The sequence below is a fragment of the Nomascus leucogenys genome, chromosome 2, assembly GCF_006542625.1.
Source record: "Nomascus leucogenys isolate Asia chromosome 2, Asia_NLE_v1, whole genome shotgun sequence".
Taxonomy (NCBI): Eukaryota; Metazoa; Chordata; class Mammalia; order Primates; family Hylobatidae; genus Nomascus; species Nomascus leucogenys.
In genome coordinates this window covers 83,729,133-83,754,328 of record NC_044382.1, presented here as the reverse complement: position 1 = coordinate 83,754,328, position 25,196 = coordinate 83,729,133, and the positions used below count along the sequence as shown (strand labels likewise).

The 25,196-nt window shown below is 43.1% G+C and overlaps 1 protein-coding gene and 1 pseudogene across 1 annotated transcript in view; one reads left to right on the top strand and one right to left on the bottom strand.

Annotated features, from left to right (window-relative positions):
- Positions 1–25,196, bottom strand: part of LOC100595944 (dynein heavy chain 3, axonemal) — a 216,102-nt gene that overhangs the window by 132,418 nt on the left and 58,488 nt on the right. Inside the window, exons 19-23 of the mRNA XM_030799977.1 lie at positions 17,847–18,058; positions 12,243–12,334; positions 6,069–6,183; positions 1,365–1,481; positions 77–256 (exon numbers count right to left, since the gene is read on the bottom strand). Of these exons, the coding sequence (XP_030655837.1) occupies positions 77–256; positions 1,365–1,481; positions 6,069–6,183; positions 12,243–12,334; positions 17,847–18,058 (716 nt within the window). The remainder of the gene's footprint in view (positions 1–76; positions 257–1,364; positions 1,482–6,068; positions 6,184–12,242; positions 12,335–17,846; positions 18,059–25,196) is intronic.
- Positions 7,311–7,438, top strand: LOC115832057 (annotated as a pseudogene).

Sequence of the window (25,196 nt, the reverse complement as noted above, 5' to 3'; positions counted from 1 at the left end):
GGAAGGTGACTAGAATGCATAATGAGGAAACATTTGTATTTCTGCTGGTAAGAGTTATTAGGGTATAAAAACTTACCGCTTGGGACATAAGTGATTTCCAGTAACTATCAACAATGCCAAATTTCCTCCCCTCTTCTGGCATCTGGGCTATGATGTCCTCTGAACTGAAGATTGGCTCCAGGTACAGCCAGGTGGCTTGGCATTTCAACCAGGCATCCAAATTGTCTTGTATGCGAATTAGCTTTTCTTCCCATTTCTGTGAATTTAGCATTTCATATCTGAATCATTAACCTGCCACTCTGCATCACAGGCCCATGGACCAAGCAAATGGATGGAGCCGCACATTTATTCATTCATTCAGTCAGTCACTTGTTTAACAAATACTTATTGAGGGCTCCCTATGCTCTGGTCACTGCTCCAGGTGATGTGAACATAGCAATGAATGAAACACACAAGAGCTTTGCCCTTTATGGAGCTCATGTCCTAGCAGAATAATTACAATAGTTATACATGTAATCTATGTGAAGTGATGGTCTGAGTGCTTTAAGTATATGGAACCAATTTAATCCCACAGCCTTACAAGGTAGATGTGATTACAAACCGCATTTTCCAGATGTAGAAACCGAAACACAACAGTTTAGTAATGTGCCCAAGGTCACATTACTAATAAGGAGCAGAGCCAGAATTTGAACCCAGGTAATCTGGCTTCAGAGTTTGTGTCCTTAGCCTATGTCACTGCTACAAACAATGAGCACAGGAGGCCAAACCCCTACCTTCGGGTAGCTTACATTCTAGATTACTACCATAAGATGCTTCCCAAATGCATGTGTATTTGGTGCATTCAAATGCCATCTTCTCTTTTGGCAGACAGTTGCAAAGGCTCAGCATGCCATATGCTTTCTTGGATGGTTATTGCTTTCAGTCTTGTGTCATTAATTAATTAATTAATTAATTTTTGAGACAGAGTTTCACTCGTCACCCAGCCTGGAGTGCAATGGCGCGATCTCGGCTCACTGCAACCTCCGCCTCCTGGGTTCAAGTGATTCTCCTGTCTCAGCCTCCCAAGAAGCTGGGATTACAGGCGCCCTCCACTATGCCTGGCTAATTTTTGTATTTTTAGTAGAGACGGAGTTTCACCATGTTGGCCAGGCTGGTTTTGAACTCCTGACCTCAGGTGATCTGCCCGCCTCGGCCTCCCAAAGTACTGGGGTTACAGGTGTGAACCACTGTGTCATTTATTTATTTATTTTTCCAATTAGGACAAAGTGACTTTCTTTGTTAACTGAACTTGAAAACCTTTCCCTCCTCCGAGAAACCCAGAGCTAATGAAACATCTCAAAGCATTCAACTTCATTTCCTCTTACCTGGCATTCTGCTTCTATTGATTTGATGAATGGGGAGCCACACATGGTCTGGGTCTTTATCACATGATCATCGAGTAGCATTTGAATGTCATCAATTGCACACAAGATGCTTGTATCCTGTAAATAAAGATGCCCCACCCTGTCAAAATTGTGAAACCTCCCCATTTTTCTTTTCCTTTTTAAAAAATTTATTTATTTGAGACAGGGTCTCCTCACCCAGGCCTGAGTGCAATGGCTTGATCCTAGCTCATTGCAGCCTCAAACTCCTGGGCTCAAGGGATCCTCCTGCCTCAGCCTCCCAAGTAGGTAGGACTACAGGCATACACCACCATGCCTGGATTTTTTTTTAAGACAGAGTTTCACTTCTTTTGCCCATGCTGGAGGGCACCGGCAGAATCTCGGCTCACTGCAACGTCTGCCTCCCAGGTTCAAGTGATTCTCCTGCCTCAGCCTCCTGAATAGCTGGGATTACAGGCAAATGCCACCACGCCCGGCTAATTTTGTATTTTTAGTAGAGACAGGGTTTCACTACATTGGCCAGGCTGCTCTCAAACTCCTGACCTCAGGTGATCCATCCGCCTCAGCCTCCCAAAGTGCTGGGATTACAGGCATGAGCCACCGCGCCCAGCCTGGATATTTTTTTTAAGAGATAGGGTCTCACTATGTTGCCCAGGCTGGTCTCGAACTCCTGGCCTCAAGTGATCCTCTTGCTTCAGCCTCCCAAAGTGTTGGGATTACAGGCTTGAGCCACTGCATCCAGCTACCTCCCCATTTTTCATGCTGATCCCTTAGGACCTCCCAGCTCAGAACTCCACTCTCATGGAGTAGGAATCTATGTCTTGCAGGGGATAGGACTTCTACTTTCTTCCTTGAAAATGTTATTAAAGATATTTAGGCTGGACAAGGTGGCTCATGCCCATAATCCCAGCACTTTGGGAGGCTGAGGTAGGAGGATTGCTTGAGCCCCGGAATTCAAGACCAGCCTGGGCAATATAGCAAGACCCCATCTCTAAAATTTTATTTTTAAAAGACATTTATTGTCAACCTCCTTTGCAGAAGTCAAATACAGTCTAATCCAAGACTCATAGATAGAATCTGCTGGAGAGGAAGATTTCTGCCCCTTTCCCTGTGTTCCTGCTTCTCCACTTGCTTTCCTGGCTCTCCTTTCCCTCGGGTAGGAAGATTGGCTGCTAATCTGACTGATTAGGCCTAGATCTGCGGTTTCCACACTGCGAACTGATGTGCCCCGGGGCACCGCAGCCAACTCAGAGTAAATGATTCTGGTTATTTAAAAATAAAATACAACTATTAGTTTTTCTTTCAATGTAGGTGTATTTTTTTCAAACAGTGCCTAAGTTGTTAGAGCATAAATCCTTATTAAGTTGTTTGTACCTAATTACTGCATAAACAAAGCTATCAAGTATTTCTTTTGGCCTAAGGGCACTGTGAAAAAAGTACTTAGACACAAAGGCATTGTGAACTAAGAAAGTTTGGGGACCTCTGTTTTATTTATTTATTTATTTATTTTTATTTTATTATTATTATACTTTAAGTTTTAGGGTACATGTGCACAATGTGCAGGTTTGTTACATATGTATACATGTGCCATGTATTTATTTATTCATTCTTGAGACAGTCTTGCTCTGTTGCCCAGGCTGGAGTGCAGTGGCATGATCTCAACTCACTGCAACCTCTGCCTTCCAGATTCAATTGATTCTCCTGCCTCAGCCTCCCGAGTAGCTGGGATTTCAGGCAAGCACCACCATGCCAGGCTAATTTTTGTACTTTTAGCAGAGATGGGGTTTCACCATGTTGGCAAGGTTAGTCTCAAACTCCTGACCTCAAGTGATCTGCCTGCCTCAGCCTCCCAAAATGCTGGGATTACAAGCATGACAGGCACGAGCCACCATGCCTGGCTTGTTTTATACATTTATTAGGTCTTTTTTTGAGACAAGGTCTCACTCTGTCACCCAGGCTGGAGTGTAATGTTGCAATCATAGCTTACTGTAGCCTCAAATTACTGGGCTCAAGCAATCTCCCTGCCTCAGCTTCCCAAATAGCTTCCCAAGTAGCTGGTGCACATCACCATACTCAGCTAATTATTATTATTATTATTATTATGTAGAGATGGGGTGTTGCTGTGTTACCAGGCTGTTCTCGAGCTCCTGGGCTCAAGTGATCCTCTCACCTGGCCCTCCCAAAGTGCTGGGATTATAGGTGTGAGCCACCAAGCCTGACCAAGTGGTCCTGTTTTACTAGTAGGTAAGGTCTAAGGTGTGCCTTAAAGGCCAGGCCCTGTGGGTGGCACTTTTTTTCCTGGGCCATTGTGGCAAGCAAGCTGACAAGGGTCTGACCCCTGGGGCAGGTTTGGTCTTTCTTGCTCTGTTCTCACTTCTTTCAAGTCTAATCTAGGAGGCTAAATTTGGGCCTAGCATGTATTCTCTTATCTATGTTTTACCAGTAGCTCAGCACTGGTAGGTGTGTTGGGCTATTAATAAAGTGGTTTCTTGATCCCCATTTAGCTACTGATTCTTGTCTGTAGTTACTTTAGCCAAAAATTCTGCAGATTGGCCAGGTATAAGTGTGCTGTTCCCCAGGTCTCCTAGCTTACACTCCTCTTGTCACCCCAACAGCCTCTATAGCAGTGTCTAACCCAAGCTGATCATGCAGCCACGCTTCTGAGACCCATGGTGGCTGGGTCACCCTTGCTAGGAGAGGCTCAGTAATGAGGCCCTGTGCCGTCAGCTCTCTTCCCTCTCATCGGCTCATGTATAGCTCTGTTGGGGCTCAGAACACGATACCCCGAAGCATTGCACCTTGATTTGCTGAGTATTTTGAACTGAAGGACATTGGAAGGCCTTGGAAGCAAGATCTTTCTGTCCATCTTTTTCTTCCTTTCTCCTGCTCCTTTATCTTTCCCCTAAGATAGTCCATAGAAACTAAACTCCTCTTTCCCGAAGCAAGCCATAAAACCCAGAAATATCACTCTGACCAAGACAGCCGGCCATAAGGAAATTCTCTGAGCAACCTTGTCTGATAGTGGGTCACAAGACCGTCGTTCCTGAGGGGTCTTGTCCTATGCCTGGGAGGAAGGACTGCTACACAGAGAGAACAAGAAGAATCTCAACAGGCAGGTCTTGCTAGCTTCCCCTGGAGTCTAGACCATTATACCACACCCTTTTGTTCAATGTCGTTTCCATACAGCTGTCCATTCTTCATCAAACCTAAGCCCCAAAACAGAGTTTTCCCTGGGTCTTCAGTTTCAACGGTTCCAATGTCATGTAAAACTTTGATTAAATAAAATTTTAATGCTTTTCTCTTGTTAATCTGTCTTTTATTATAGGATTATTGGCGGTGAATGACCTTCTTGCTAGGTGAAGAAAGGGATCACACCTTTTCACTCCTACAGCTCTTCCTTGAGTGAAACCAAGGCACTCCAACCATTTAAACTGAATAGGGAAAGAAGTCACAAGTAGATAACATGCAGCCTGGGGGAGAAGGGAGGCTTGGGAGCTTTTGGTTCTCAATCCACATTGCCTATGAGAAAAACCAGGGGTGCCTTAAAAATACAGATGTCCAGGCATTCTGGGAGGGGAGGAGCCAGGAAGAATCCATTGGGAGATTTTAAAGCATCCCAGATGATTCTACAATGCAGGTTTGGAAGCACTGCTTTAAGAATCAATGGTTGGGCCTGGCGTGGTGGCTCACGCCTGTAATCTCAGCACTTTGGGAGGTGGAGGCGGGTGGATCACTTGAGGTCAGGAGTTCAAGACCAGCCTGGCCAACGTGGTGAAACCCCCATCTCTACTGAAAATACAAAAATTAGCCGGGAGTGGTGGCAGGCACCTGTAATCCCAGCTACTCAGGAGGCTGAGGTATGAGAATCGCTTGAGCCCGGGAGGCAGAGGTTGCAGTGAGCCGAGATCACGCAGTTGCACTCCAGCCTGGGTGACAGAGCAAGACTCCATCTCAAAAAAAAGAAAGAAAAAAAGAACCAATGGTCTGCAGGATGTGTGTATCAACCTGTTGCCTCCATGATTTACAGCTCCCCAAGAGCTGCAGCCCTCATCCCTACCTCACACTCTATCCTAAAAGCAAGCCAGACCCTAAAGACAGCTGAGCAAATGCTTCGGGTGTGTGCACCTTCGCATGTACTGTACGAACTCCTGTGTTTTCTACAAGTGCAAGTGAAAAGAAAGAAACCTACACTCTTGCTATTCAAAATTGATCAATATTATCTGGGAGCTTGTTAGATCTGCAGAATCTTAGGTCCCTTCCCAGACCCGCTGAATCAGAACCCTCATTTCAACAAGATCTCCGGTGATTCCTGCACGCACCGACATCCAAGAAACACTAGTCATTGTCTGCCCCTGTGCTTCTGAGGCAACTGGGAAGCTTTGGAATGGTGTACAAGCCTGCACCTTCACTGGGAGGTGCTGATTTAGAGGCTTGCTTGGTTCCTTTGCACTGAGAAAGCTTCTTGCTCTGAATCAAAAGGCCTTTCTGATTTGAAGAATGCATCTCTTCGGTGGTGCTGAGAGGAAAGATGACCGACACAGAAAGGCAGACAGGAGGAAACAATCAAGACATGAGCGATTATTTCTCTGTGAGTTCTGTCACCATTCGGAATGAATCATTTCTGTAATCTATTGCATAATAAATGGGGCTGCTTTCAAAGAGGGCTGCAGTTGGAGTGAGACTCACAGTGTCCCTGTATTTAATGAAGCTGAACGTCACATTAACCCAATCCAACTTCATTCTATCCAAGTTTTTCTCCAGAGAGTATTCCTTGCTGGCGGCTGCACCAATGGGCTCCAATCTAAAGAGAGAACACAGCAACAGCAACATCAACAGGAGGCAGAGAAGACACATCAAAGGAGGAACTTCAGGCCAGGCATAGTGGCTCATGCCTGTAATCCCAGCATTTGGGAGGCCGAGGAGGGAGGATTGCTTGAGGTTGGGAGTTTGAGACCAGCCTGGGCAACAAAGCAAAACCCCATCTCCACTAAAAACACAAAAATTAGCCAGGTGTGGTGTGTGCCTGTAGTTCTAGCTACTCAGGAGGCTGAGGTGGGAGGATCGCCTGAGCCTGGGAGGTAGAGGCTGCAGTGAGCTGAGATTGTGATTGCACTACTGCACTCCACTCTGGAAAACAGAGTAAAACTCTGTCTCAAAAAAAAAAAAAAAAAAAAGGAGGAATTTCAGCTCAGTCTTAGGAGAATCTCCAGAAGCCCTTAATTTGACCAAAAGGTTTACTATCCTGCTCTAAGATCTGCCAGCTACCGCCAGTGTTTTGCAGGGTTTCTCACCCTTGGCACCGTTGACTTTTTGGGCTGTGTTATGGGTTAAATATTGTCTCTCTGAAAATTCATACATTGAAATTCTAACTCCTAATATCTTTGAATGTAACTCTATTTGGAGAAAGAATCTTTAAAGAGGTAATTAAATTAAAATAAGTCATCAGGGTGGGCCTTAATCCATTATAATTGGTGGCCTTATAAGAAGGGATTAGGACACAGACACAAAGAGGGAAGACCATGACAATTTATAGGGGAAGACAGCCATCTGCAAGCCAAGGAGAGAGGCCTCAGAAGGAACCAACCCTGCCTACAACTTGGCCTTGGACTTTAAGCCTCCAGAATTATGAGACAATAAATTTCTGTTATGTAAGCCACTCAGTCTGTGGTATGTTGTAAGAGCAGCCTGTTCAACAAAAATTATGGGAGGTCATTATTCTGGACTGAGCTCCTGCACTAGACCCCAGCAGACCAGACCAAATCAAAATGGAGTCACTCACGCTAAATGGCATGTAATCAAACTGAATCTTTAAGGAAGGAGATAGATCCCAGAACAGGACAGTTTTTCCTGAAAACAGGAGATTCCAGTCTACCTGAGTCAGAGAATAAGGAAGTTCCCTCTGCTTGAACCCTTATAAAAAAATAACCTATCGCTTCTCGGCCTTTTGGCTAAGATCAAGTGTAAAAAAATAACCTGATGTTAATTAATCTTTTTTTCATATTGTTCTGCTTCCTTATAAAACTTACCATTGTGCTACTGCCCAGTGGGAACTCTCATTCTATTTTGGAAAATAGAGGCTGCCCAGATTCATGAATCTTGATTAAAAGCCAATTAGACTATAACTAAATTTGTTGCTTTGTCTTTTGATGAGACCTAGCAAACTCACATAGGCTGAATAATTGTCATGGGGAGCTGTACCTTACCTTCTAGGGTGTTTAGCAGCATCCCTGGTCTCTACTCACTAGACACCAGCAGCAGACTCCCCAGCCCTGTCCCCATCTTTTGCCAGTTATGACAACCAAAAATGTCTCCAGATATTTCCAAGTGTCCCTTAGGGATGGGAAATGGCCCCCAGTTGAGAACCACTGTTGTAAGTTCACTAAAATAAGACCTCTTCTTTCCAAGTTTGTTTATGCCTTATTTGCCCATATTCTGATTTCTGTTTTTTGTTTTTTTTCCCCCCAGACAGAGTCTCACTGTGATGCCCAGGCTGGAGTGCAGTGGCGTGATCTTGGCTCACTGCAACCTCTGCCTCCCAGATTCAAGCAATTCTCCTGCCTCAGCCTCACAAGCAGCTGGAATTACAGGTGTGCTCCACCACACCTGGCTAATTTTTGTATTTTTAGTAGAGACGGGGTTTCACCATATTGGCCAGGCTGGTCTTGAACTCCTGACCACAAGTGATCCACCTGCCTTGGCCTCCCAAAGTGCTGGAATTACAGGCATGAGCCACCATGCCTGGCCAGTATTCTGATTTCTTATTCAGATTTTGAACCTCTTTTAATTTATGTGATGGCTCTTGCTCCACTTCCCATCCCTTCCCCTTTCAAAAACACCTACTATTTTCCTGATACTGGGTCCACCCGTCCATGGCCCCTCTGTTCCACAGAAAGGGGCATAGAGGGAGAGACAGAAGAGGCAAACAAATTCCTTTCTTCTTGTTTCCACATGGTCTGGGTCCTAAAACCGAGGTGTGGCAAAGAATTGGAAAGCCAAGTTCTTGGAAGTGGAAAGAGGGACTGTTGTCTCTGCCTCAGCCCTGTCTTTCATTGCATCCTTGAGTGTAGAAGAGACCATCTGATATTTACTCATAGGTCAGGAAACCAACACTCATAGGAAGCAAGTGACGTGTCCAAAATCACACAGCTGGGGAGTACTGGAACTGGGTATTGACACCAATTCCTCCTAATCTGACTCCTACCCTGGTGTTTCTTCTTCCACCCTTATGATGTGCCTTCTCCCTTCTCTTTCTTAGAAAGAGCAATAGAACTAGGCCAGGCACGGTGGCTCACTCCTGTAATCCCAGCACTTTGGGAGGCCAAGGTGGGTGGACCACCTGAGGTCAGGAGTTCGAGACCAGCCTGACCAACATGGTGAAACCCAGTCTCTACTAAAAATACAAAATTAGCCTGGCGTGGTGGCACATGCCTGTAATCCCAGCTACTCGGGAGGCTGAGGCAGGAAAATCACTTGAACCCGGGAGGCAAAGGTTGCATTGAGCCAAGATCATGCCATTGCACTCCAGTCTGGGCAACAAGAGTAAAATTCCATCTCAAAAAAAAAAAAAAGAGAAAGAGAAAGAGTAACAGAACTAATAGAACTGTTCACATGTGTTCAATCAAATAGGACCAATTAAATAGAGCTGAGAATCCTCATTTAGCCTCGAGAAGGGAGGAAGATTAGGAGCAGAAAATTACAAACAAGGACTGATCAGGACCTCAGCATGGTCACTGACTTAAATATGGCCTGTGAGAGGTGACCAAAATGAGTGTGCGTATAGGGAATAATTAATAAAGGCAGGTGCCAGCCCAGATGAGTATGAGACAAGGAGTCACAAGGCCCAGCCTCCAGTGCTCACTGGCTGTGTGGCTGTGGCCAAGTCACTTGATGGGCCTCAGGTCCCCATATGCCCCTATCACAGGCTTTGGGGTTCAATTAAATAAGACCAAATGCTGGCACCAGGCCTCATGAATTACCCTAGGGTATGACTTAGAATGCAAATGATTGAACAGATGAGGGATTAGCCAGTTTGGGAATTCATGAAATATATCAAGAGTTGACCTCACCCAAAATGTGCTGGAGAAGCTCATTAACTATGGGCTGTGATGAAGCTGCATTAACTATGGTGTGGGTGGAATACATGCAATATCACACCTCCCTAAATGGTGGTGGCTGAGTCCCCAGACATGGAATCAGTTCAGGTGACATGTCTTTTCTCCTAATCCTAACTCTAATCACCTAGCTACTCTCCATGTTACAAATGGAACCAAGGCTCACAGAAGTAAACAACGTAGCCAAGATGCTTCCACTTCTGAATTGGTCACAGTTGAACATGCATACATGGAAAGTATAAGAATAGCTGTATGTTTATGTGTTCATTTGCTGTCTCCGGAGAGGGGTTTACTTTTTCGGCAGTGAAGGGTCATGGTTAAGGCCTGCCTGGTAATGGAAGCCTGCTTATGTTCAAATCTTGATTCTTTCCTAAGTGAAATGTTCGTTCTTTCGGTTACTAGCTGTGATCAACGGCTAATAATCTGAAGTTTATTTCCTCATCTGTAAAATGAGAATAATATTAAGACAGTAGGACCTAGGACACTAGGTTTTTGTGATGGATAAATGTGTTAAGGTCGGGCGTGGTGGCTCACGCCTGTAATCCCAGTACTTTGAGAGGCCAAGGCAGATGGATCACCTGAGGTCAAGAGTTCGAGATCAGCCTGGCCAACATGATGAAACCCCATCTCTACAAAAATTAGCCAGGCATGATGGCAGGTGCCTGTAATCCCAGCCACTCGGGAGGCAGAGGCAGAAGAATCGCTTGAACCCAGGAGGTGGAGGTTGCAGTGAGCTGAGATTTCACCATTGCACTCCAGCCTGGGAGACAGAGTGAGATTCTGTCTCAAAAAATAAAAAATAAATAAATAAAAAGGGTTAAGGTATATAAAATGCTGAGTGCAGCATAATCATTCCATAGCTAGTGTCTCCTGGAAACATCTTATTGGGGGAAAGTGAGGCCCTTTGGCCAAAAAACCTAAGAGTTTTTATCCTAAGCCTGACAAAAACATATGTGTCTCTAGGCCTGCTCCTTAATAAGGAAAATAGTGGTGGTATTGGAGAGGCATCAAAGTATTCAGGTGGCAGAAAGATTCAGGAGCTGGGACCTGCTCTGGTGCACTATGAGTGGGGAATTCTCAGCCTTTCATGTATCAAAATCGCCTGAAAAGGTGATGTCCATTAGAAATATAAAGTGAGCCACATATGTAATTTTAAAGTTTCTCGCCTGTAATCACAGCACTTTGGGAGGCCGAGGTGGGCAGATCGCCTGAGTTCAGGAGCTCAAGACCAGCCTGGCCAACGTGGTGAAACCCCGTCTCTACCAAATATACAAAAATTAGCCAGGCGTGGTGGCGGGCACCTGTAACCCCAGCTACTCGGGAGGCTGAGGCAGGAGAATCGCTTGAACCTGGGAGGCGGAGGTTGCAGTGAGCTGAGATTGTGCCATTGCACTCTGGCCTGGGTGACAGAGTGAGACCCCATCTCCAAAATAAAATAAAATAAAATAAAGTTTCTAGTAGCCACATTTAAAAAATATTAAAAGACACAGGTGAAATTAGTTCCAATAATGTATTTGACTCAATATATCCAAAATATTATCATTTCAATATTAATCGATATTAAAAATTGTTAGGTATTTTGCATTCTTTTTTCTTTTAGTATGTCTCCAAAATCCAGCCTGTATTTTATACTTACAGCACATCTAATTCAGACTAGCTGCACTGTAGGGGCTCAATGGCCACACGTGGCCAGTGGATGCTGCTTTGGGCAGTGCTGACCTGGAGGATTTGTTAAAACGCAGATTGCAGGGCCCATCCGCAGAATTTGATTATGTGGGTTGGGTGGGGCCTGAAAATGTGCATTCTAGCTAGTTTCTAGCTGATGCTGATGCAGCGAGTCTGGGTGCCACACTTGCCTAACAGGGTCTCCAGTCCAGGCAATGCAACATCTCCCCACCCATTGCCATGAAGGAAGTGTGGAAAAGCAAGCAGGGTCCTGAGAAGCTCTGTTCTAGAAATAGCATTCAAATAGCAAAATTCTCATACATATGAACTCCAGGAGAATTCGGAGAAGGGAAGAAAGCAAGAGACTTTTTTTTATTATTATTATTAAGATGGAGTCTCACTCTGTTGCCCAGGCTGGAGTGCAATGGCGCTATCTTGGCTCACTGCAACCTCCACCTCCTGGGTTCAAGCAATCCTCTGGCTTTAGCTTCCTGAGTAGCTGGGACTATAGGCATGTGCCACTGTGTCTGGCTAGCTTTTGTATTTTTAGTAGAAACAGGTTTAACCATGTTGGCCAGGCTGGTCTTGAACTCCTGACCTCAAGTGGTCTGCCTGCCTTGCCCCCCAGAGTGCTGAAATTACAGGCATGAGCCACTATGCCCAGGCGAGAAGAGACTTCTTATTGAACCAGGTTTCACACAATCTTAAAGCTCAGAGAGGGTTGTTGCTTTGTTTGTTTAAAGAAGAGGAAACCGAGGCACAGAAAGGCTGAATGGTTTTGCCCCCAGTCACTGAGAGCTGGGCTTGAAGCTCAGGTTCAAAAAACATTAAAAAAAAAAAAATTCCCTTTGAAATAAAATCCATGACTCAATTTTCTAGTCACAACCCATCAGCAGCTCTGCAGCTAAAAACAGAAGCATCACCAATACGAGTTGGTAGCTGGAGGTAATTAAATTGCCTTAAGCCACCCTACGCCACAAGGAAAAAAAAAACAAACAGCCCGATATGGGGCCAATCAGATCACTGTAGGAACTTAAAGATCCTTTGACCAAAACCTTTTCTGAAGGAGGGGATAAGCCCTTACTTTTCAACGAATTTGCCGAATCCAAATTCGAGCATATTTGAGAGGCAGGTCGTTTCGGTGGGCTTTATCTCATGGCCGACAATCTCACTGATCTGCAAAGAAAAGACGAGAGTAAATGTTTGTTGTTCGAGGCAGTGCTGTCCAGTAGAACCTTCTGTGATGATGGAGATGTTCTTTTTATCTGCACTGCTCAGCATAATAGCCACGAGAGGCAGGTGGCTGTTGAGCACCAGAGATGTGGCTAGTGTGACTGAGGAATTTATTTTTAAATTAAATTAAAAAAATTTTTTGAGACAGAGTCTCACTCTGTCTCCCAGGCTGGAGTGCAACAGCGCCATCATAGCTCACTGCTGCTTTGACCTCCCAGGCCCAAGCAATCCTCCCACCTCAGCCTCCCCAGTAGCTGAGGCCACAGGCACACACCACCATGCCTGGCTAATTTTTAAATTTATTGTAGAGATAGGGTCTTGCTGTGTTGCTCAGAGTGGTCTCAAACTCCTGGCCTCAAGCGATCCTCCCACTATAGCCTCCCAAAGTAGTCGTATTACAAGAGTGAGCCGCCACACCCAGCTAATTTTAATTAGACAGTGTCTTGCTCTGTTGCCCAGGCTGAAGTGCAATGGTGTGATCATGACTCACTGCAGCCTTGACCTCCCAAGCTCAAGTGGTCCTCCTGCCTCGACCTCCTGAGCAGCTGGGACCACTGGCATACAACACCATGCCTGGCTAATTTTTTTCTCTTTAAAAATTTTTTTGTAGAGATGGGGTCTCGCTATGTTTTCCACGCTGGTCTTGAACTCCTGCACTCAAGCGATCCTCCCGCCTTGATCTCCCAAAAATGCTGGGATTACAGGTGTGAGCCATCATGCCCAGCCCCTTTTACTTTGTAAAATGTGGCTACTAGAAACTTTAAAATTATTGGCTGGGTGCAGTGGCTCACTCCTGTAATCCCAGCACTTTGGGAGGCTGAGGCGGGCGGATCACTTGAGGTCAGGTGTTCAAGACCAACCTGTCAAACAGGTGAAACCCTGCCTCTACTAAAAATACAAAAATTAGCCAGGCATGGTGGCAGGTGCCTGCAATCCCAGCTACGTGGGAGGCTGAGGCAAAAGAACAGCTTGAACCGGGAGGTAGAGATAGGAATCAGCTGAGATCACACCACTGCACTCCAGCCTGGGCAACAGAGTGAGACTCCATCCCAAAAAAAAAAAAAAATTACACAAATGGCTCACATTATATTTCTACTAGCCACAGAGGACCAGTTTTGGCATCTATCAGTGCAGTTTCTCCCTAAGATCAAATGTTACCTTGTTCCATCTTGCTTTTTTTTTAACAGTTAAATTTTTATTATTTTTTTAATTTCTCTTTTTCCATACTGTTTTTTTTTTTTTTGAGAGTCTCGCTCTGTCACCCATGGCATAATGTCGGTTCACTGCAACCTCTGCCTCCTGGGTCCAATGATTTTCCTGCCTCAGCCTCCCAAGTAGCTGGGATTACAGGCGCATGGCATCATGCCCGGCTAATTTTTGTATTTTTAGTAGAAATGGGTTTCACCATATTGGCCAGACTGGTCTCGAACTCTTGACCTCAGGTGATTCATCTGCCTCAGCTTCCCAAAGTGTTGAGATTACAGGCGTGAGACACCGCACCTGGCCAGACCAGGAGATTTTTTTATAATGACACAGAAAGCACAAAAGCAAGGAAACCAGAAGTAGTTACCGTTGAATTAACGGTCTTGGAAGATCAAGAGTGTCATAGGCACATGATGAAAAAATAACCAAAATAACACTAATTGCAAATAGGACATCAGAAATGCACCTTAGTGTAATGCTCCAAAAAGCCTTTTAGATTTGTGGCTTCCATTTTGCTTTAAACCACAGTAGCAACCCCTTTGCTGTTATCTATAAAGTCTGTGCCCCAAACATAAGGCTCTTTTTCCACCTACGTTCTGTAAATGACCAGAACCCCCAGCACAGCCACGGCCTGGCTTCAGAAGATCCAGCTTCTAGACCTGAGTGCTACAGACGGCTCATCCTTCAGATCCCCCTGCCAGAGCCAGCATCCGTGGCAGTGGATCTCCTGAGTTAGGCATCAGGGCAGAGAATGACATCTCCAGGCCTGGGGCTGTCCCTGAGGTGGCCTGTGGTGTGACCTACATACACTGCAGGGAGGAATGGGCTCTGCCTAGGGGCAGTCTGGAGAGTGTCTAGGGGCCTTTGTCCTTTCTGAACTTGCCTCTTAACTACTCAGCCCACTGGGCTTCCATTAAGGGGCTCACTCCTTGGGAGCCACTGTCCTGGGGCTGTGCTCCCTGGCCCCCTCTCATTGTGGTTTACTGCCCCCTACTGCCCACTCCCTTCCTCTGACCGGACCTTTTTTGCCTTCTTGACTTTTCCAGGCTGAGTCAAACAGTGTAGAAAAATTCCAATTCCCTTCCCCACCACCAACTAGCCATCTGACAATTCATCTCTCCAAGTCTCAATTTTCCAATCTGCGAAATGGAGATAATAATAATCTCCACTTCAAAGGCCTGTTTTAAGGATGAAATGTGAGAATCTTGGCCGGGCGCGGTGGCTCACGCCTGTAATCCCAGCACTTTGGGAGGCCGAGGCGGGCGGATCACGAGGTCAGGAGGTCGAGACCATCCTGGCTAACACAGTGAAACCCCGTCTCTACTAAAAATACAAAAAATTAGCCGGGCGAGATGGCAGGCGCCTGTAGTCCCAGCTACTCGGGAGGCTGGGGCAGGAGAATGGCGTGAACCCCGGGGGGCGGAGCCTGCAGTGAGCTGAGATCGCGCCACTGCACTCCAGCCTGGGCGACAGCGAGACTCTGTCTCAAAAAAAAAAAAAAAAAAAAAAAAAAAAAAAAAAAAAGGATGAAATGTGAGAATCCAAATAAAGTATGCAACACAGTACCCAGCACCATAGCTGGTACTCAGTACATTTTCAATATCATCATTATTATTATTTTATTATCAGTGTAGGAAATATTTTTCCTACCATTTAAGTGGCCTGTAAATGAGAATTATGAATGTCTAGGAATGGTTAGAATTTTTTACTTTATTTATTTATTTATTTATTTCTTGAGACAGGGTCTTGCTCTGTTGCCCAGGCTAGACTGCAGTGGCGCAATCACAGCTCACTGCAGTCTCAACCTCCTAGGCTCAAGTGATGCTCCCACCTTAGCTTCCCTAGTAGCTGGGACTACAGGCATGCGCCACCATGCCCGGCTAATTTTTTTGTATTTCTTGATGGAGTTTTGCAGTGTTGCCTGGGCTGGCTCTCAGACTCCTGGGCTCAAGCGATCCACTTGCCTCGGCCTCTCAAAGTCCTGGGATTATAGGCGTGAGCCACTGCACCTGACTGGGATTTTTAAAATTAAAATTTAAATTTAAATTAATTAATTTTTTAAATAAACGGGTCACACTATGTTGCCCAGGTTGGCCTCAAGCTCCTGGCCTCAAAGTGATCCTCCTGTCTCAGCCTCCTAAAATGCTGAGATTAGTGGTGTGAGCTATGCGCTTGGCCTGGTTAGGATTTTTTGAGTGCCCACATACGAGAATAGCGTCATAGAGGAAGCATCAGGTGGAGCAGATGGCTTTCCCAGCCCCACGGCATGTTCTTCAAACGCCATCGACAAGGACACTCTTCAGAGTGCCATCTCATAGAGAAACCTGGCACTACCAGAGGCCACCAGTCCCACCTAAGCTCCCTAACCCCCCCATCCCCCCGATGCAGGTCAAAGTCCTAGTTAGGCCGGGTCCGTAGGGAGAGGCACCCAATGAGCACCAACTGACAGCCACTCCTCCTCTGCGGATCCCTCTGCTGGGGCGTTTCAAAACCAGAAATCATGGCCAGGCACGGTGGCTCATGCCTGTAAAGCCAGCACTTTAGGAGGCCAAGGCAGGAGGATCACTTGAGGCCAGGAGTTCGAGACCAGCCTGGGCAACATAGTGAGACCCCCCCCGTCTCTATTTAAAAAATTAATTAATTAAAATTACAATTAAAGATATCCCAGCCAGGCACGGTGGCTCATGCCTATAATCCCAGAACTTTGGGAGGTTGAGGTGGGTGGATCATTTGAGGTCAGGAGTTCGAGACCAGCCTGGCCAACACGGTGAAACCCCATCTCTACTAAAAATATGAAAATTAGTGTGCAGTGGCATGTGCCTGCAATCTCAGCTACTCAGGAGACTGAGGCAGGAGAACTGCTTGAACGCAGTGAGCCAAGATCACGTCACTGAACTCCAGCCTGGGTGACACAGTGACACAGTGAGATTCCATCTCAAAAAAAAAAAAGAAAGAAAGAAAAAACAGAAGTCTACTCAGCAGGCAGCCTATCCCTTGTCTGCACAGCACTCCATCCTTTGCTTAGGTCTTGAGTCTCAAGACTTTTTGGGAAACTGAAAGTAGCTTCTCCCTACAAAAAGACCTCTGACGTATTCAGAGTCTTCCTCTGTCTTCCTAGGGAGAGCAAAGTGCTCCTTGTCACTGTGTTGTCATTGGGTCCTTTCAGAGAGAATTTCCTCAGTCTTACATGTGGTTTTTTTTCCCCTCTCTGTTACCCAGGCTGGAGTGCAGTGACACGATCATGACTCAATGCAGCCTTGACATCCCTGACCCAAGCAATCCTCCCACCTCAGCCTCCCAAGTAGCTGGACCACAAATGTGCACCACCATGCCTAGCTAATTAATTAATTAATTAGGGAGAGATGGGGGTCTCACTATGTTGCTCAGGCTGGGCTCAAACTATCCTCCTGCCTCAGCTTCTCAAAGTGTTGGGATTATGGTCTTGAGCTACCATGCCCGGTCTTGAATGTGGTTCTGGGAGGGGGAATTACAGGCCAAGTCAGAGAAGAATCTGCCCAAAGAAAGCCATTTCCACTTCCAATTCCATACAGAGCGACTCTCTGGTAGAGGATGTTTCAAGGCCATTGCTAGCCCTTGGAAGTGACAATTATTTTAGAAACACAGTGAGTTTTCTTTTTTCTGCTTAGTGTTCACACCACACTTATCACCCTCACACTTGGTTCCTTATAAAAATCCCAGCTATTTTTAAGGAGAATATTTATTATTCTAATTTGTAGACCCAAAGGGCTGAAAGAAGAGTGCAAAGTTATTTCTGAACCTGTTTGACAATGAAATGCCACACCAAAGTCATCCTAAGTGGGAATCATCTGGTATTATTAGCAACTCCCAGGGAGGGATGTGATTTTCTTTTTTGTGTATCCTAGGTCAAGGAGCAAATCAAGGTCCTCTCACTGTATTGAACATCCCTGTTGTACCTTGGAGGCTCTTGGCCTCCAAAAGCCCATCTGCTTAGGAAGCAGGAAGGAGACCTTTGTGGCCATTGGCTGGAACAACACTCAACGAACCATGAGCAATGGGGGTTCCAAGGAAAGGGCCAACCTGTCCAGGGGGCAGGGAGTTCATTCTCTTCCTTCAGAAGGCTTGCCACTCTCATTTGCTATCCCTTTGCCCTTAAGTAGATTCTCCTTTCGGAAAGGAGAAGCTTGACCTAGTAATGTTTCCCACCTTCCCAAGGACAGTCAGGCCAGGCCTGGGCTGGGCTGCTTGGGGGCGGGCAGTGATTGATAGAAACCTGCTGCCAGTGCCGGTCTTTCATTCCTGGGTTGCAGGAGATACTGAGGATGGGAATGTACTGCTTGAACTTATCGATCTTGATCTTCACATTCTCTGCTAAGCGCCTGGGTGCAGGCACATCAGATAAGGTCTTGATCAGTTTATACGTTGTCCTCCACATATTCCCTATCTCCTCCGCAATTTGCTCAGCATTCAGTAAGAAGAGGGGTCCTGAAATAGAAGAGTGAGGGAAGGGTCAGACCATCACGTGGAAGTTAGTCATGCGGACCTTGAATTCCCTGCACTTAGAGCTGTGCCTCCTGTCGTTTGGAGATTGGAACACATACAGACTTTGAGGATCTGAAACCTGCACATAGCCAGTGGAACCTTAGATATGATATAGGACTTTTCTAAGCCTCAACAATAACTCCTGTGACACAGGGGTAATAATGGATACCCTGGAGAATGATTGTGGAAATTCAGTGAGATAATGTACAGTGGCTAACATAATGCCTGGCATATAATGGAAGTACAATTAGCATATCAATAGCTTTTCGTTTTGTTTTGTTTTGTTTTTGACCAGTTGCAGTGGCTTACACTTGTAATCCCAGCATTTGGGGAGGCCAAGGTGGGAGGACTGCTTGAGCCTAGAAGTTTGAGACCAGCCTGGGCAACATAGTGAGACCCCATCTCTACAAAAAATAAGAAGAAAAAGAAAAAAGAAAAAAAATTGTTATTATTGGTTTAGAAGCTGTTATAGTAGTAATAAAAAGTGCTTCACAAAAGCCGTGAAGTATTAACCATCGGGGAAAGGTGAATGGAGATATGAGAGGTCTCTGTTTTGTTCTGGCAACTTTTATGTAAGTTTGAAAGTATTTTAAAAACAGTGCAGGGCACAGTAGCTCACATCTATAGCCCCAGCACTTCGGGAGGCTGAGGCCAGCAGATTGCTTGAGGTCAGGAATTCAAGACCAGCCTGCGCAACATGGTTAAACCTCATTTCTACTGAAAAGGCAAAAAATTAGCCAGGCGTGGTGGCATGCTCTGTAGTCCCAGCTATTTGGGAGGCTGGGGTGGGAGGATCACTTGAGCCGGGAGGTGGAGGTTGCAGTGAGCCAGGATAGTGCCACTGCCCTCTAGCCTGGACAACAGAGTGAGACTCTGTCAAAAAATATATATATTTTAAAAACAAAAAGTAACACCTCATTGTTTAAACTTGCTCCAAAACACTAATTTCCTTCCCCTTCCTTTATTTTGCTAAGAACCTTTAGCATTTGGGTTTCACATCCAGCCAAGACCTTTCCATGCTGCTGCCCCCGCTTGGATATTTCAAATTGGTATTAACTCTTGCTATGTGACGTTGCTAACTTACTCAAAAACACTTTTCTTTCAGGAGTGCTGAAACTAAATATAACTTCGTTAATTTCACATGCTTCATCAACTCAACATTTTTGTTGGGTGATCAAAAATTTAAATTAAAAAAAGTATCTTTCATGCACCAGGAAATACTGTAGGTGCTGGGCTAGAATAGAAAGGCACCTACGCAACAAGTGAGTGGCCTCTACTTGGGATGGTTTGGCTGAATTATCACAGTGACTTTCCCAGTAGGATGAATAAATTAGGTAAGGCTAACACTTCATTGTTCCCACTCTATAGTTGTAAGAGTGAAGCACAAACAGAGTGACTTGCCTGGGTTATTTGCAATCACTCAGGCAAAGAGGAGTAGTAGAATTTCTGTTAGAAGCAATTTTCCTCTGGTTATGATTATCTAGAGACAGCCTGAACTGACAAATTTATATCTACAACAAGAGAGAAGAACATAAAATAATCCAGGGATTTTAGACACTGCTATTTGAAGAGCAATTATGGATCCCTTTATCCACATGCCTTGGTAGCTTCTCACCTCATCGCTTATGGCAAGGCTATATTCTGAAATTCTAACTCTGATCTTAAATGATGAGACAGCAGGTGGAAATTTTTGTAGCCCTGTGGATACAGTCAACTCAGTCAAGATTCAAACATGGAGGTTGCAGGAAATATTAATAAATTCTAGGGTCCTGTCTGGTCTGGAAATTCCAGAGTTCTAAGAAACATTGCTGAAGTCATTCTTCAAGGTTAATGATCTTCAGCCCCATGAATGTAAACAAATAACTTTTAGGCAAAGAAGCAATGTGAGGCCATGCAATTAACCACGTCTGCCTATTCTAACTCCCCACTAAATGATCAAAGGCAGATAATAAAGGGAAAACATGTGTCTCTACCGGAAACTAAAGAAGGTGCCATCCAAATGTGAGCTACAGGGAGAGATTTCTGTAGGATATTCACAGTAGTTTTCCAAGTTTAGCAGGCATCAGAACTGCCAGGAGGGCTTGTTAAAACACAGATTTCTGGGCCCCATTCCCAGAGTTTCTAAGTCAGGTCTGGAGCGAGGGCTCAAGATTTTGCATTTTTAACACATTCTCAGTTAATGAGAATGCTGCTTTGTCCTGGAACCATACTTTGAAAGCCACTGCAGGGGAAAAGTGGAAGTGACACTCGCTAGGAATCCCATTGCAGAACTTGCTGCTTATCCATGGAGAGGGATATGTCTAGCAAAGTAACAGCCCTGCCAAAGCTGACTTTTAACAAAGGCAGCTTGATCCCTTGATAAAATATTCCACTCAATAACAGTAGAGTACACATTCTTTTTTATTGCAAATAGAACACTTACTAAGGTGGATCTTATTCCGAGTCATAAAACAAACCTCAATAAATTGAAAAGAAGTAAAATCATGCAAAGTGTCTTTTATGACCATAATGGAATTAAATTAGAAATAACAATAAAAACATAACAAGAAAATCTCCAGTGACTAGAAAATTAAACAACACACTTATAAATAATCCATGGGTCCTAGAGGAGTCTCAAAGGAAATTAGAAAGCACTTTAAATTGAACAAAATTTGCGAGGTACAACTATAAAGGATAAATTTGTAGCATTAAAAAAGGAGAAAGTTCTAACATAAATCATCCAAGTTTCTACCTTAAGTAACTAGAAAAAGAAGAGCAAGATAAACCAAAGCTAGCAGAAGGAAGGAAATGACAAAAATAAGAACAGAAATCCATTGAAAACAAAAATCATAAGAAAGATTATTGAAACAAAAAGCTGTTTCCTTGGAAAACTAAAATTGATAGGCCTAAAAAAAAGATAAACTTCTAGCAAGACAGGCAAAGAAAAAAGAAAGAAGATGCAAATTACCAATATCAAAAATAAAAGATGGGATATCACTACTGACCTCTCAGCCATTAAAAGGGTAATAAGGGAATGCTATAAACTCAATGTACATAAGCTAGTCCATTTTTTAAAAAATGAAGCCATTCTTCAAAAACTACAAACTTCCAAAAACTTACTCAAGATAAACTAGAAAACCTGAATACTTTTATAACTATTGAAGAAATTGAATTTATAGATTAAAAATTCCCAAAATATAAAAACTTCAGAATGAGATGGTTTCACTGGAAAATTCTGCCAAACATTAGAAGAAAAAAAAAAAACAGCAAAACCTGTATAATCTCATTTAAAAAATAGAAGAGGAGAAAACATTTCCTAACTTATTTTAACAGGTCAGCAATACCCTGATACAAAAACCAAACAGATATATTACAAAAACAAAACAAAACAAAAAAACCCTACAGACCAGTATCTCTCATAGACACTAAAATTCTCAACAAAATATTAGGCATGGAAACTGAATCCAGCAACACATGAAAAGAATAATACACCATGTCCAAGTAGGGTTTATCACTGGAGTGCAAGGCTGGTTTAATATTTGAAAATCAAACAATGTAATATACAGTATTAACAGTCTCAAAATTTTCTGTAATTTGCAACAACGTGGACGGAACTGAAGGACATTATACTAAGTGAAATAAGCCAGGCATAGAAAGACAAATACTGTATGATCTCACTGTTTGTGGAATCTAAAAAAGTCAATTTCATAGAAACAGAGCATAGAAAGGCAGTTACCAGAGGCTTGGACGAGGGGGAGGGATGGGGAAGGAAAGGAAAGATGTTGATGAAGGGTACAAAGTTTCAGTTACACTGGAGAAATAATTTTTAGTAATCTATTGTAGTGCATGGTGACTGCAGTTAATAATTATTGTATATTTAAGCTGGGTGAGGTGGCTCACGCCTGTAATCCTAGCACTTTGGAAGGCAGAGGCAGGTGGATTGCTTGAACTCAGGAGTTCAAGACCGGCCTGGGCAACACGGCAAAATCCTGTCTCTATCAAAAATACAAAAAATTAGCTGGGTGTGGTAGTGGACATCTGTAGTCCCAGCTACTCAGGAGGTTGAGGTGGGAGGATCACTTGAACCTAGGAGGCAGAGATTGCAGTGAACCGAAGTTATGTCACTGTGCTCCAGCCTGGGTGGCAGAGCAAGACCCCATCTCAAATAATAATAATAATAACGTCTTGTATATTTCAAAGTTCTAAAAGTATAGATTGGAAATGTTATCACCAGAAAAAAAGTGATAAATTGGTGAGGTTATGGATATGTTAATTAGCTTGATTTAATCTTTCTATGATGTATACATAGATCAGAATATCACATTGAACCCCATAAATATATGTAACTACTTGTCAACTAAAAATAAATAAGTAAAAATTGGAAAAAAAAAAAAAAAAAGAAAGAGAAAGAAAATCCACCAGAATCAACAAAACAAACTCCTGGAACTAATAAGTGATTGCAGCAGAATCACAGGATACAATATTAACATTAAAAAGTCAATCACTTTCCAAGATAGCATCAATGAACAATGGAATTTGAAATTAAAAGCATAGCCCGGGCACAGTGGCTCATGCCTGTAATCCCAGCACTTTGGGAGGCCAAGGCAGGTGGATCACGAAGTCAGGAGTTCAAGACCAGCCTGACCAACATGGTGAAACCCTGTCTCTACCAAAAATACAAAAATTAGCTGGGTGTGGTGGCATGTGCCTATAATCCCATCTACTCAGGAGGCTAAGGCAGGAGAATCACTTGAACCCAGGAGGTGGAGGTTGCAGTGAGCCAAGATCACGCCATTACACTCCAGCCTGGGTGACAGAATGAGACTCTGTCTCGAAAAAGAAAAAAGAAAAAAAAAGAAATTAAAACACAATACTAATTACGTTGGCACCCTAAAAATTAAATTTGTACTTGGGCACAAATCTACCAAAATATTTGCAAGATCTATATGAGGAAAACTACAAAAAACTCTGATGAAAGAAATCAAAGAAGATATAAATAATGGAGAGATATTCCATAATTATGGATAGGAAGACTCAATATTGTTAAGATGCCAGTTCTTCCCAACTTGATCTATAGATTCAACACAATCCCAGTAAAAATCCAAGCAAGTTATTTTGTGGATATTGACAAGCAGATTCTAAAATTTACACAGAGAAGTAAAAGATCCAGAATAGCCAACACAATATTGAAGGAGAAAAATAAAGTCAGAGGACTGATATTAGCCAGCTTCAGGAGTTACTATAAAACTACAGTAATCAAGAAAGTGTGGTATTGGCAAAAGAAAGTCACATAGATCAATGGAACAGAATACATAACCCACCCAGAAACAGAACCACACAAATATAGTCAACTGGTCTTTGATAAAAGAGCAAAGGCAATATAATAAAGATAGCCTTTTCAACAAATAAAGATGAAAAAATTGGACATCCATACACACACACACACAAAGAATCTAGATACGGATCTTACACCCATCACAAAAATTAACTCAAAATGGATCATAGACTTAAATCTAAAATGGAAAACTATAAAATTCCTAGAAGATAACATAGGAGAAAATCTGGATTACCTTGGATTTGAGAATGACTTTTTAGTTACAACAAAAAAGGCACAACACATGGGAAAAAAATGATAAACTAGAAATGAAAAGGTTCTTCCCTGTGAAAGACGCTGTCAAGAAAATAAAAAAGCCACAGTCTGGAAGAAAATATTTGCAAAAAAAGAATCTGATAAAGGACTATTATCTAAATATACAAAGAATTTTTAAAAATTCAACACTAAGAAAACAAAAACCTGAAACTTAAAACTAGGCAAAAGCTCTGAACAAATACCTAACCTAAGAAGATATACAGGAGGCAAATAAGTATATGAAAAGATGTTCAATATCATTGCCATTAAGGAACTACAAATTAAAACACAATGAGTGGCTGGGTGTGGTGGCTCATGCCTGTAATCCCAACACTTTGGGAGGTCAAGGTGGAAGGATTGCTTGAGCCCAGGAATCTGAGGCCAGCTGGGGCAACATAGTGAGACCCTCATCTCAATTTAAAAACAATAACAACAACAATAGCCAACGATAGATACCACTACACACCTATTCAAATGGTCAAAACTCAAAACACTGACAACATTAAATGCTGGCAAGGATGTGGAGCAACAGGAAATGTCATTTATACTGGTGGAAATACAGAACGGTACAGCAACTTTGAAAGACAGTTTGGTAGTTTCTTACAAAACTAAACATATTCTTACCATATAATCCAGCAATTGTGCTTCATAGTATTTACCTCAAAAAGTGAAATTCAAAAACATACATCATTTACAATAGCTCCAAAAAAGGAAATACCTATGTATAAATTTAACAAAACATGCACAGGATCTGTATGCTGAGGACCTGCAAAACACTGATAAAAAGAAGTAAAAGGAGACCTAAATAATTGAAGAGATGTAAAGTGTCCATTGATTGGAAGACTCAATATAATAAAGATGTGAATTCTTTCCCAATTGATTGCTACAGATTTAAAACATTTCCAACAAAATCCCAGCAGAGTTTTTTGGTATGTATAGACAAACTGATTCTCAAATTTATGTGGAAAAATGAAGAGCCAAAATAAAATTTGAAAAGGAAGAATGAAGTTAGAAGAATCACACTACGTGATTTTAAGACTTTCTATAAAAATACAGTCGTCAAGTTGATGTAGTATTAGTGAAAGGTTTGACATATAGATTGACAGAACAGAATAGAGTCAAGAAATTAACTCACAAAGATATGGACAATTGATTTTTGACAAAGATACAATTAAGTGGATAAAAAAATTTTATTTTTTCCAATTACTGGAAGCGTTGGACATTTATATGTAAGACAATGAACTTGAACTAAGCCTCATATTTAAAAAAAATTAACTCAAAATGGACCATAGATCTAAATGTAAAACATAAAACCATAAAAATTCTAGAAGAAAATGTAGGAGAATATCTTCATGACCAGGGTTTGGCTAAGAGTCCTTAGAGATGATACCAAGGGCACAATCCATAAAAGAAAAATTGATACATTGGACATCATCAAAATTAAAACCTTTTTCTCTGTGAAAGACACTATAA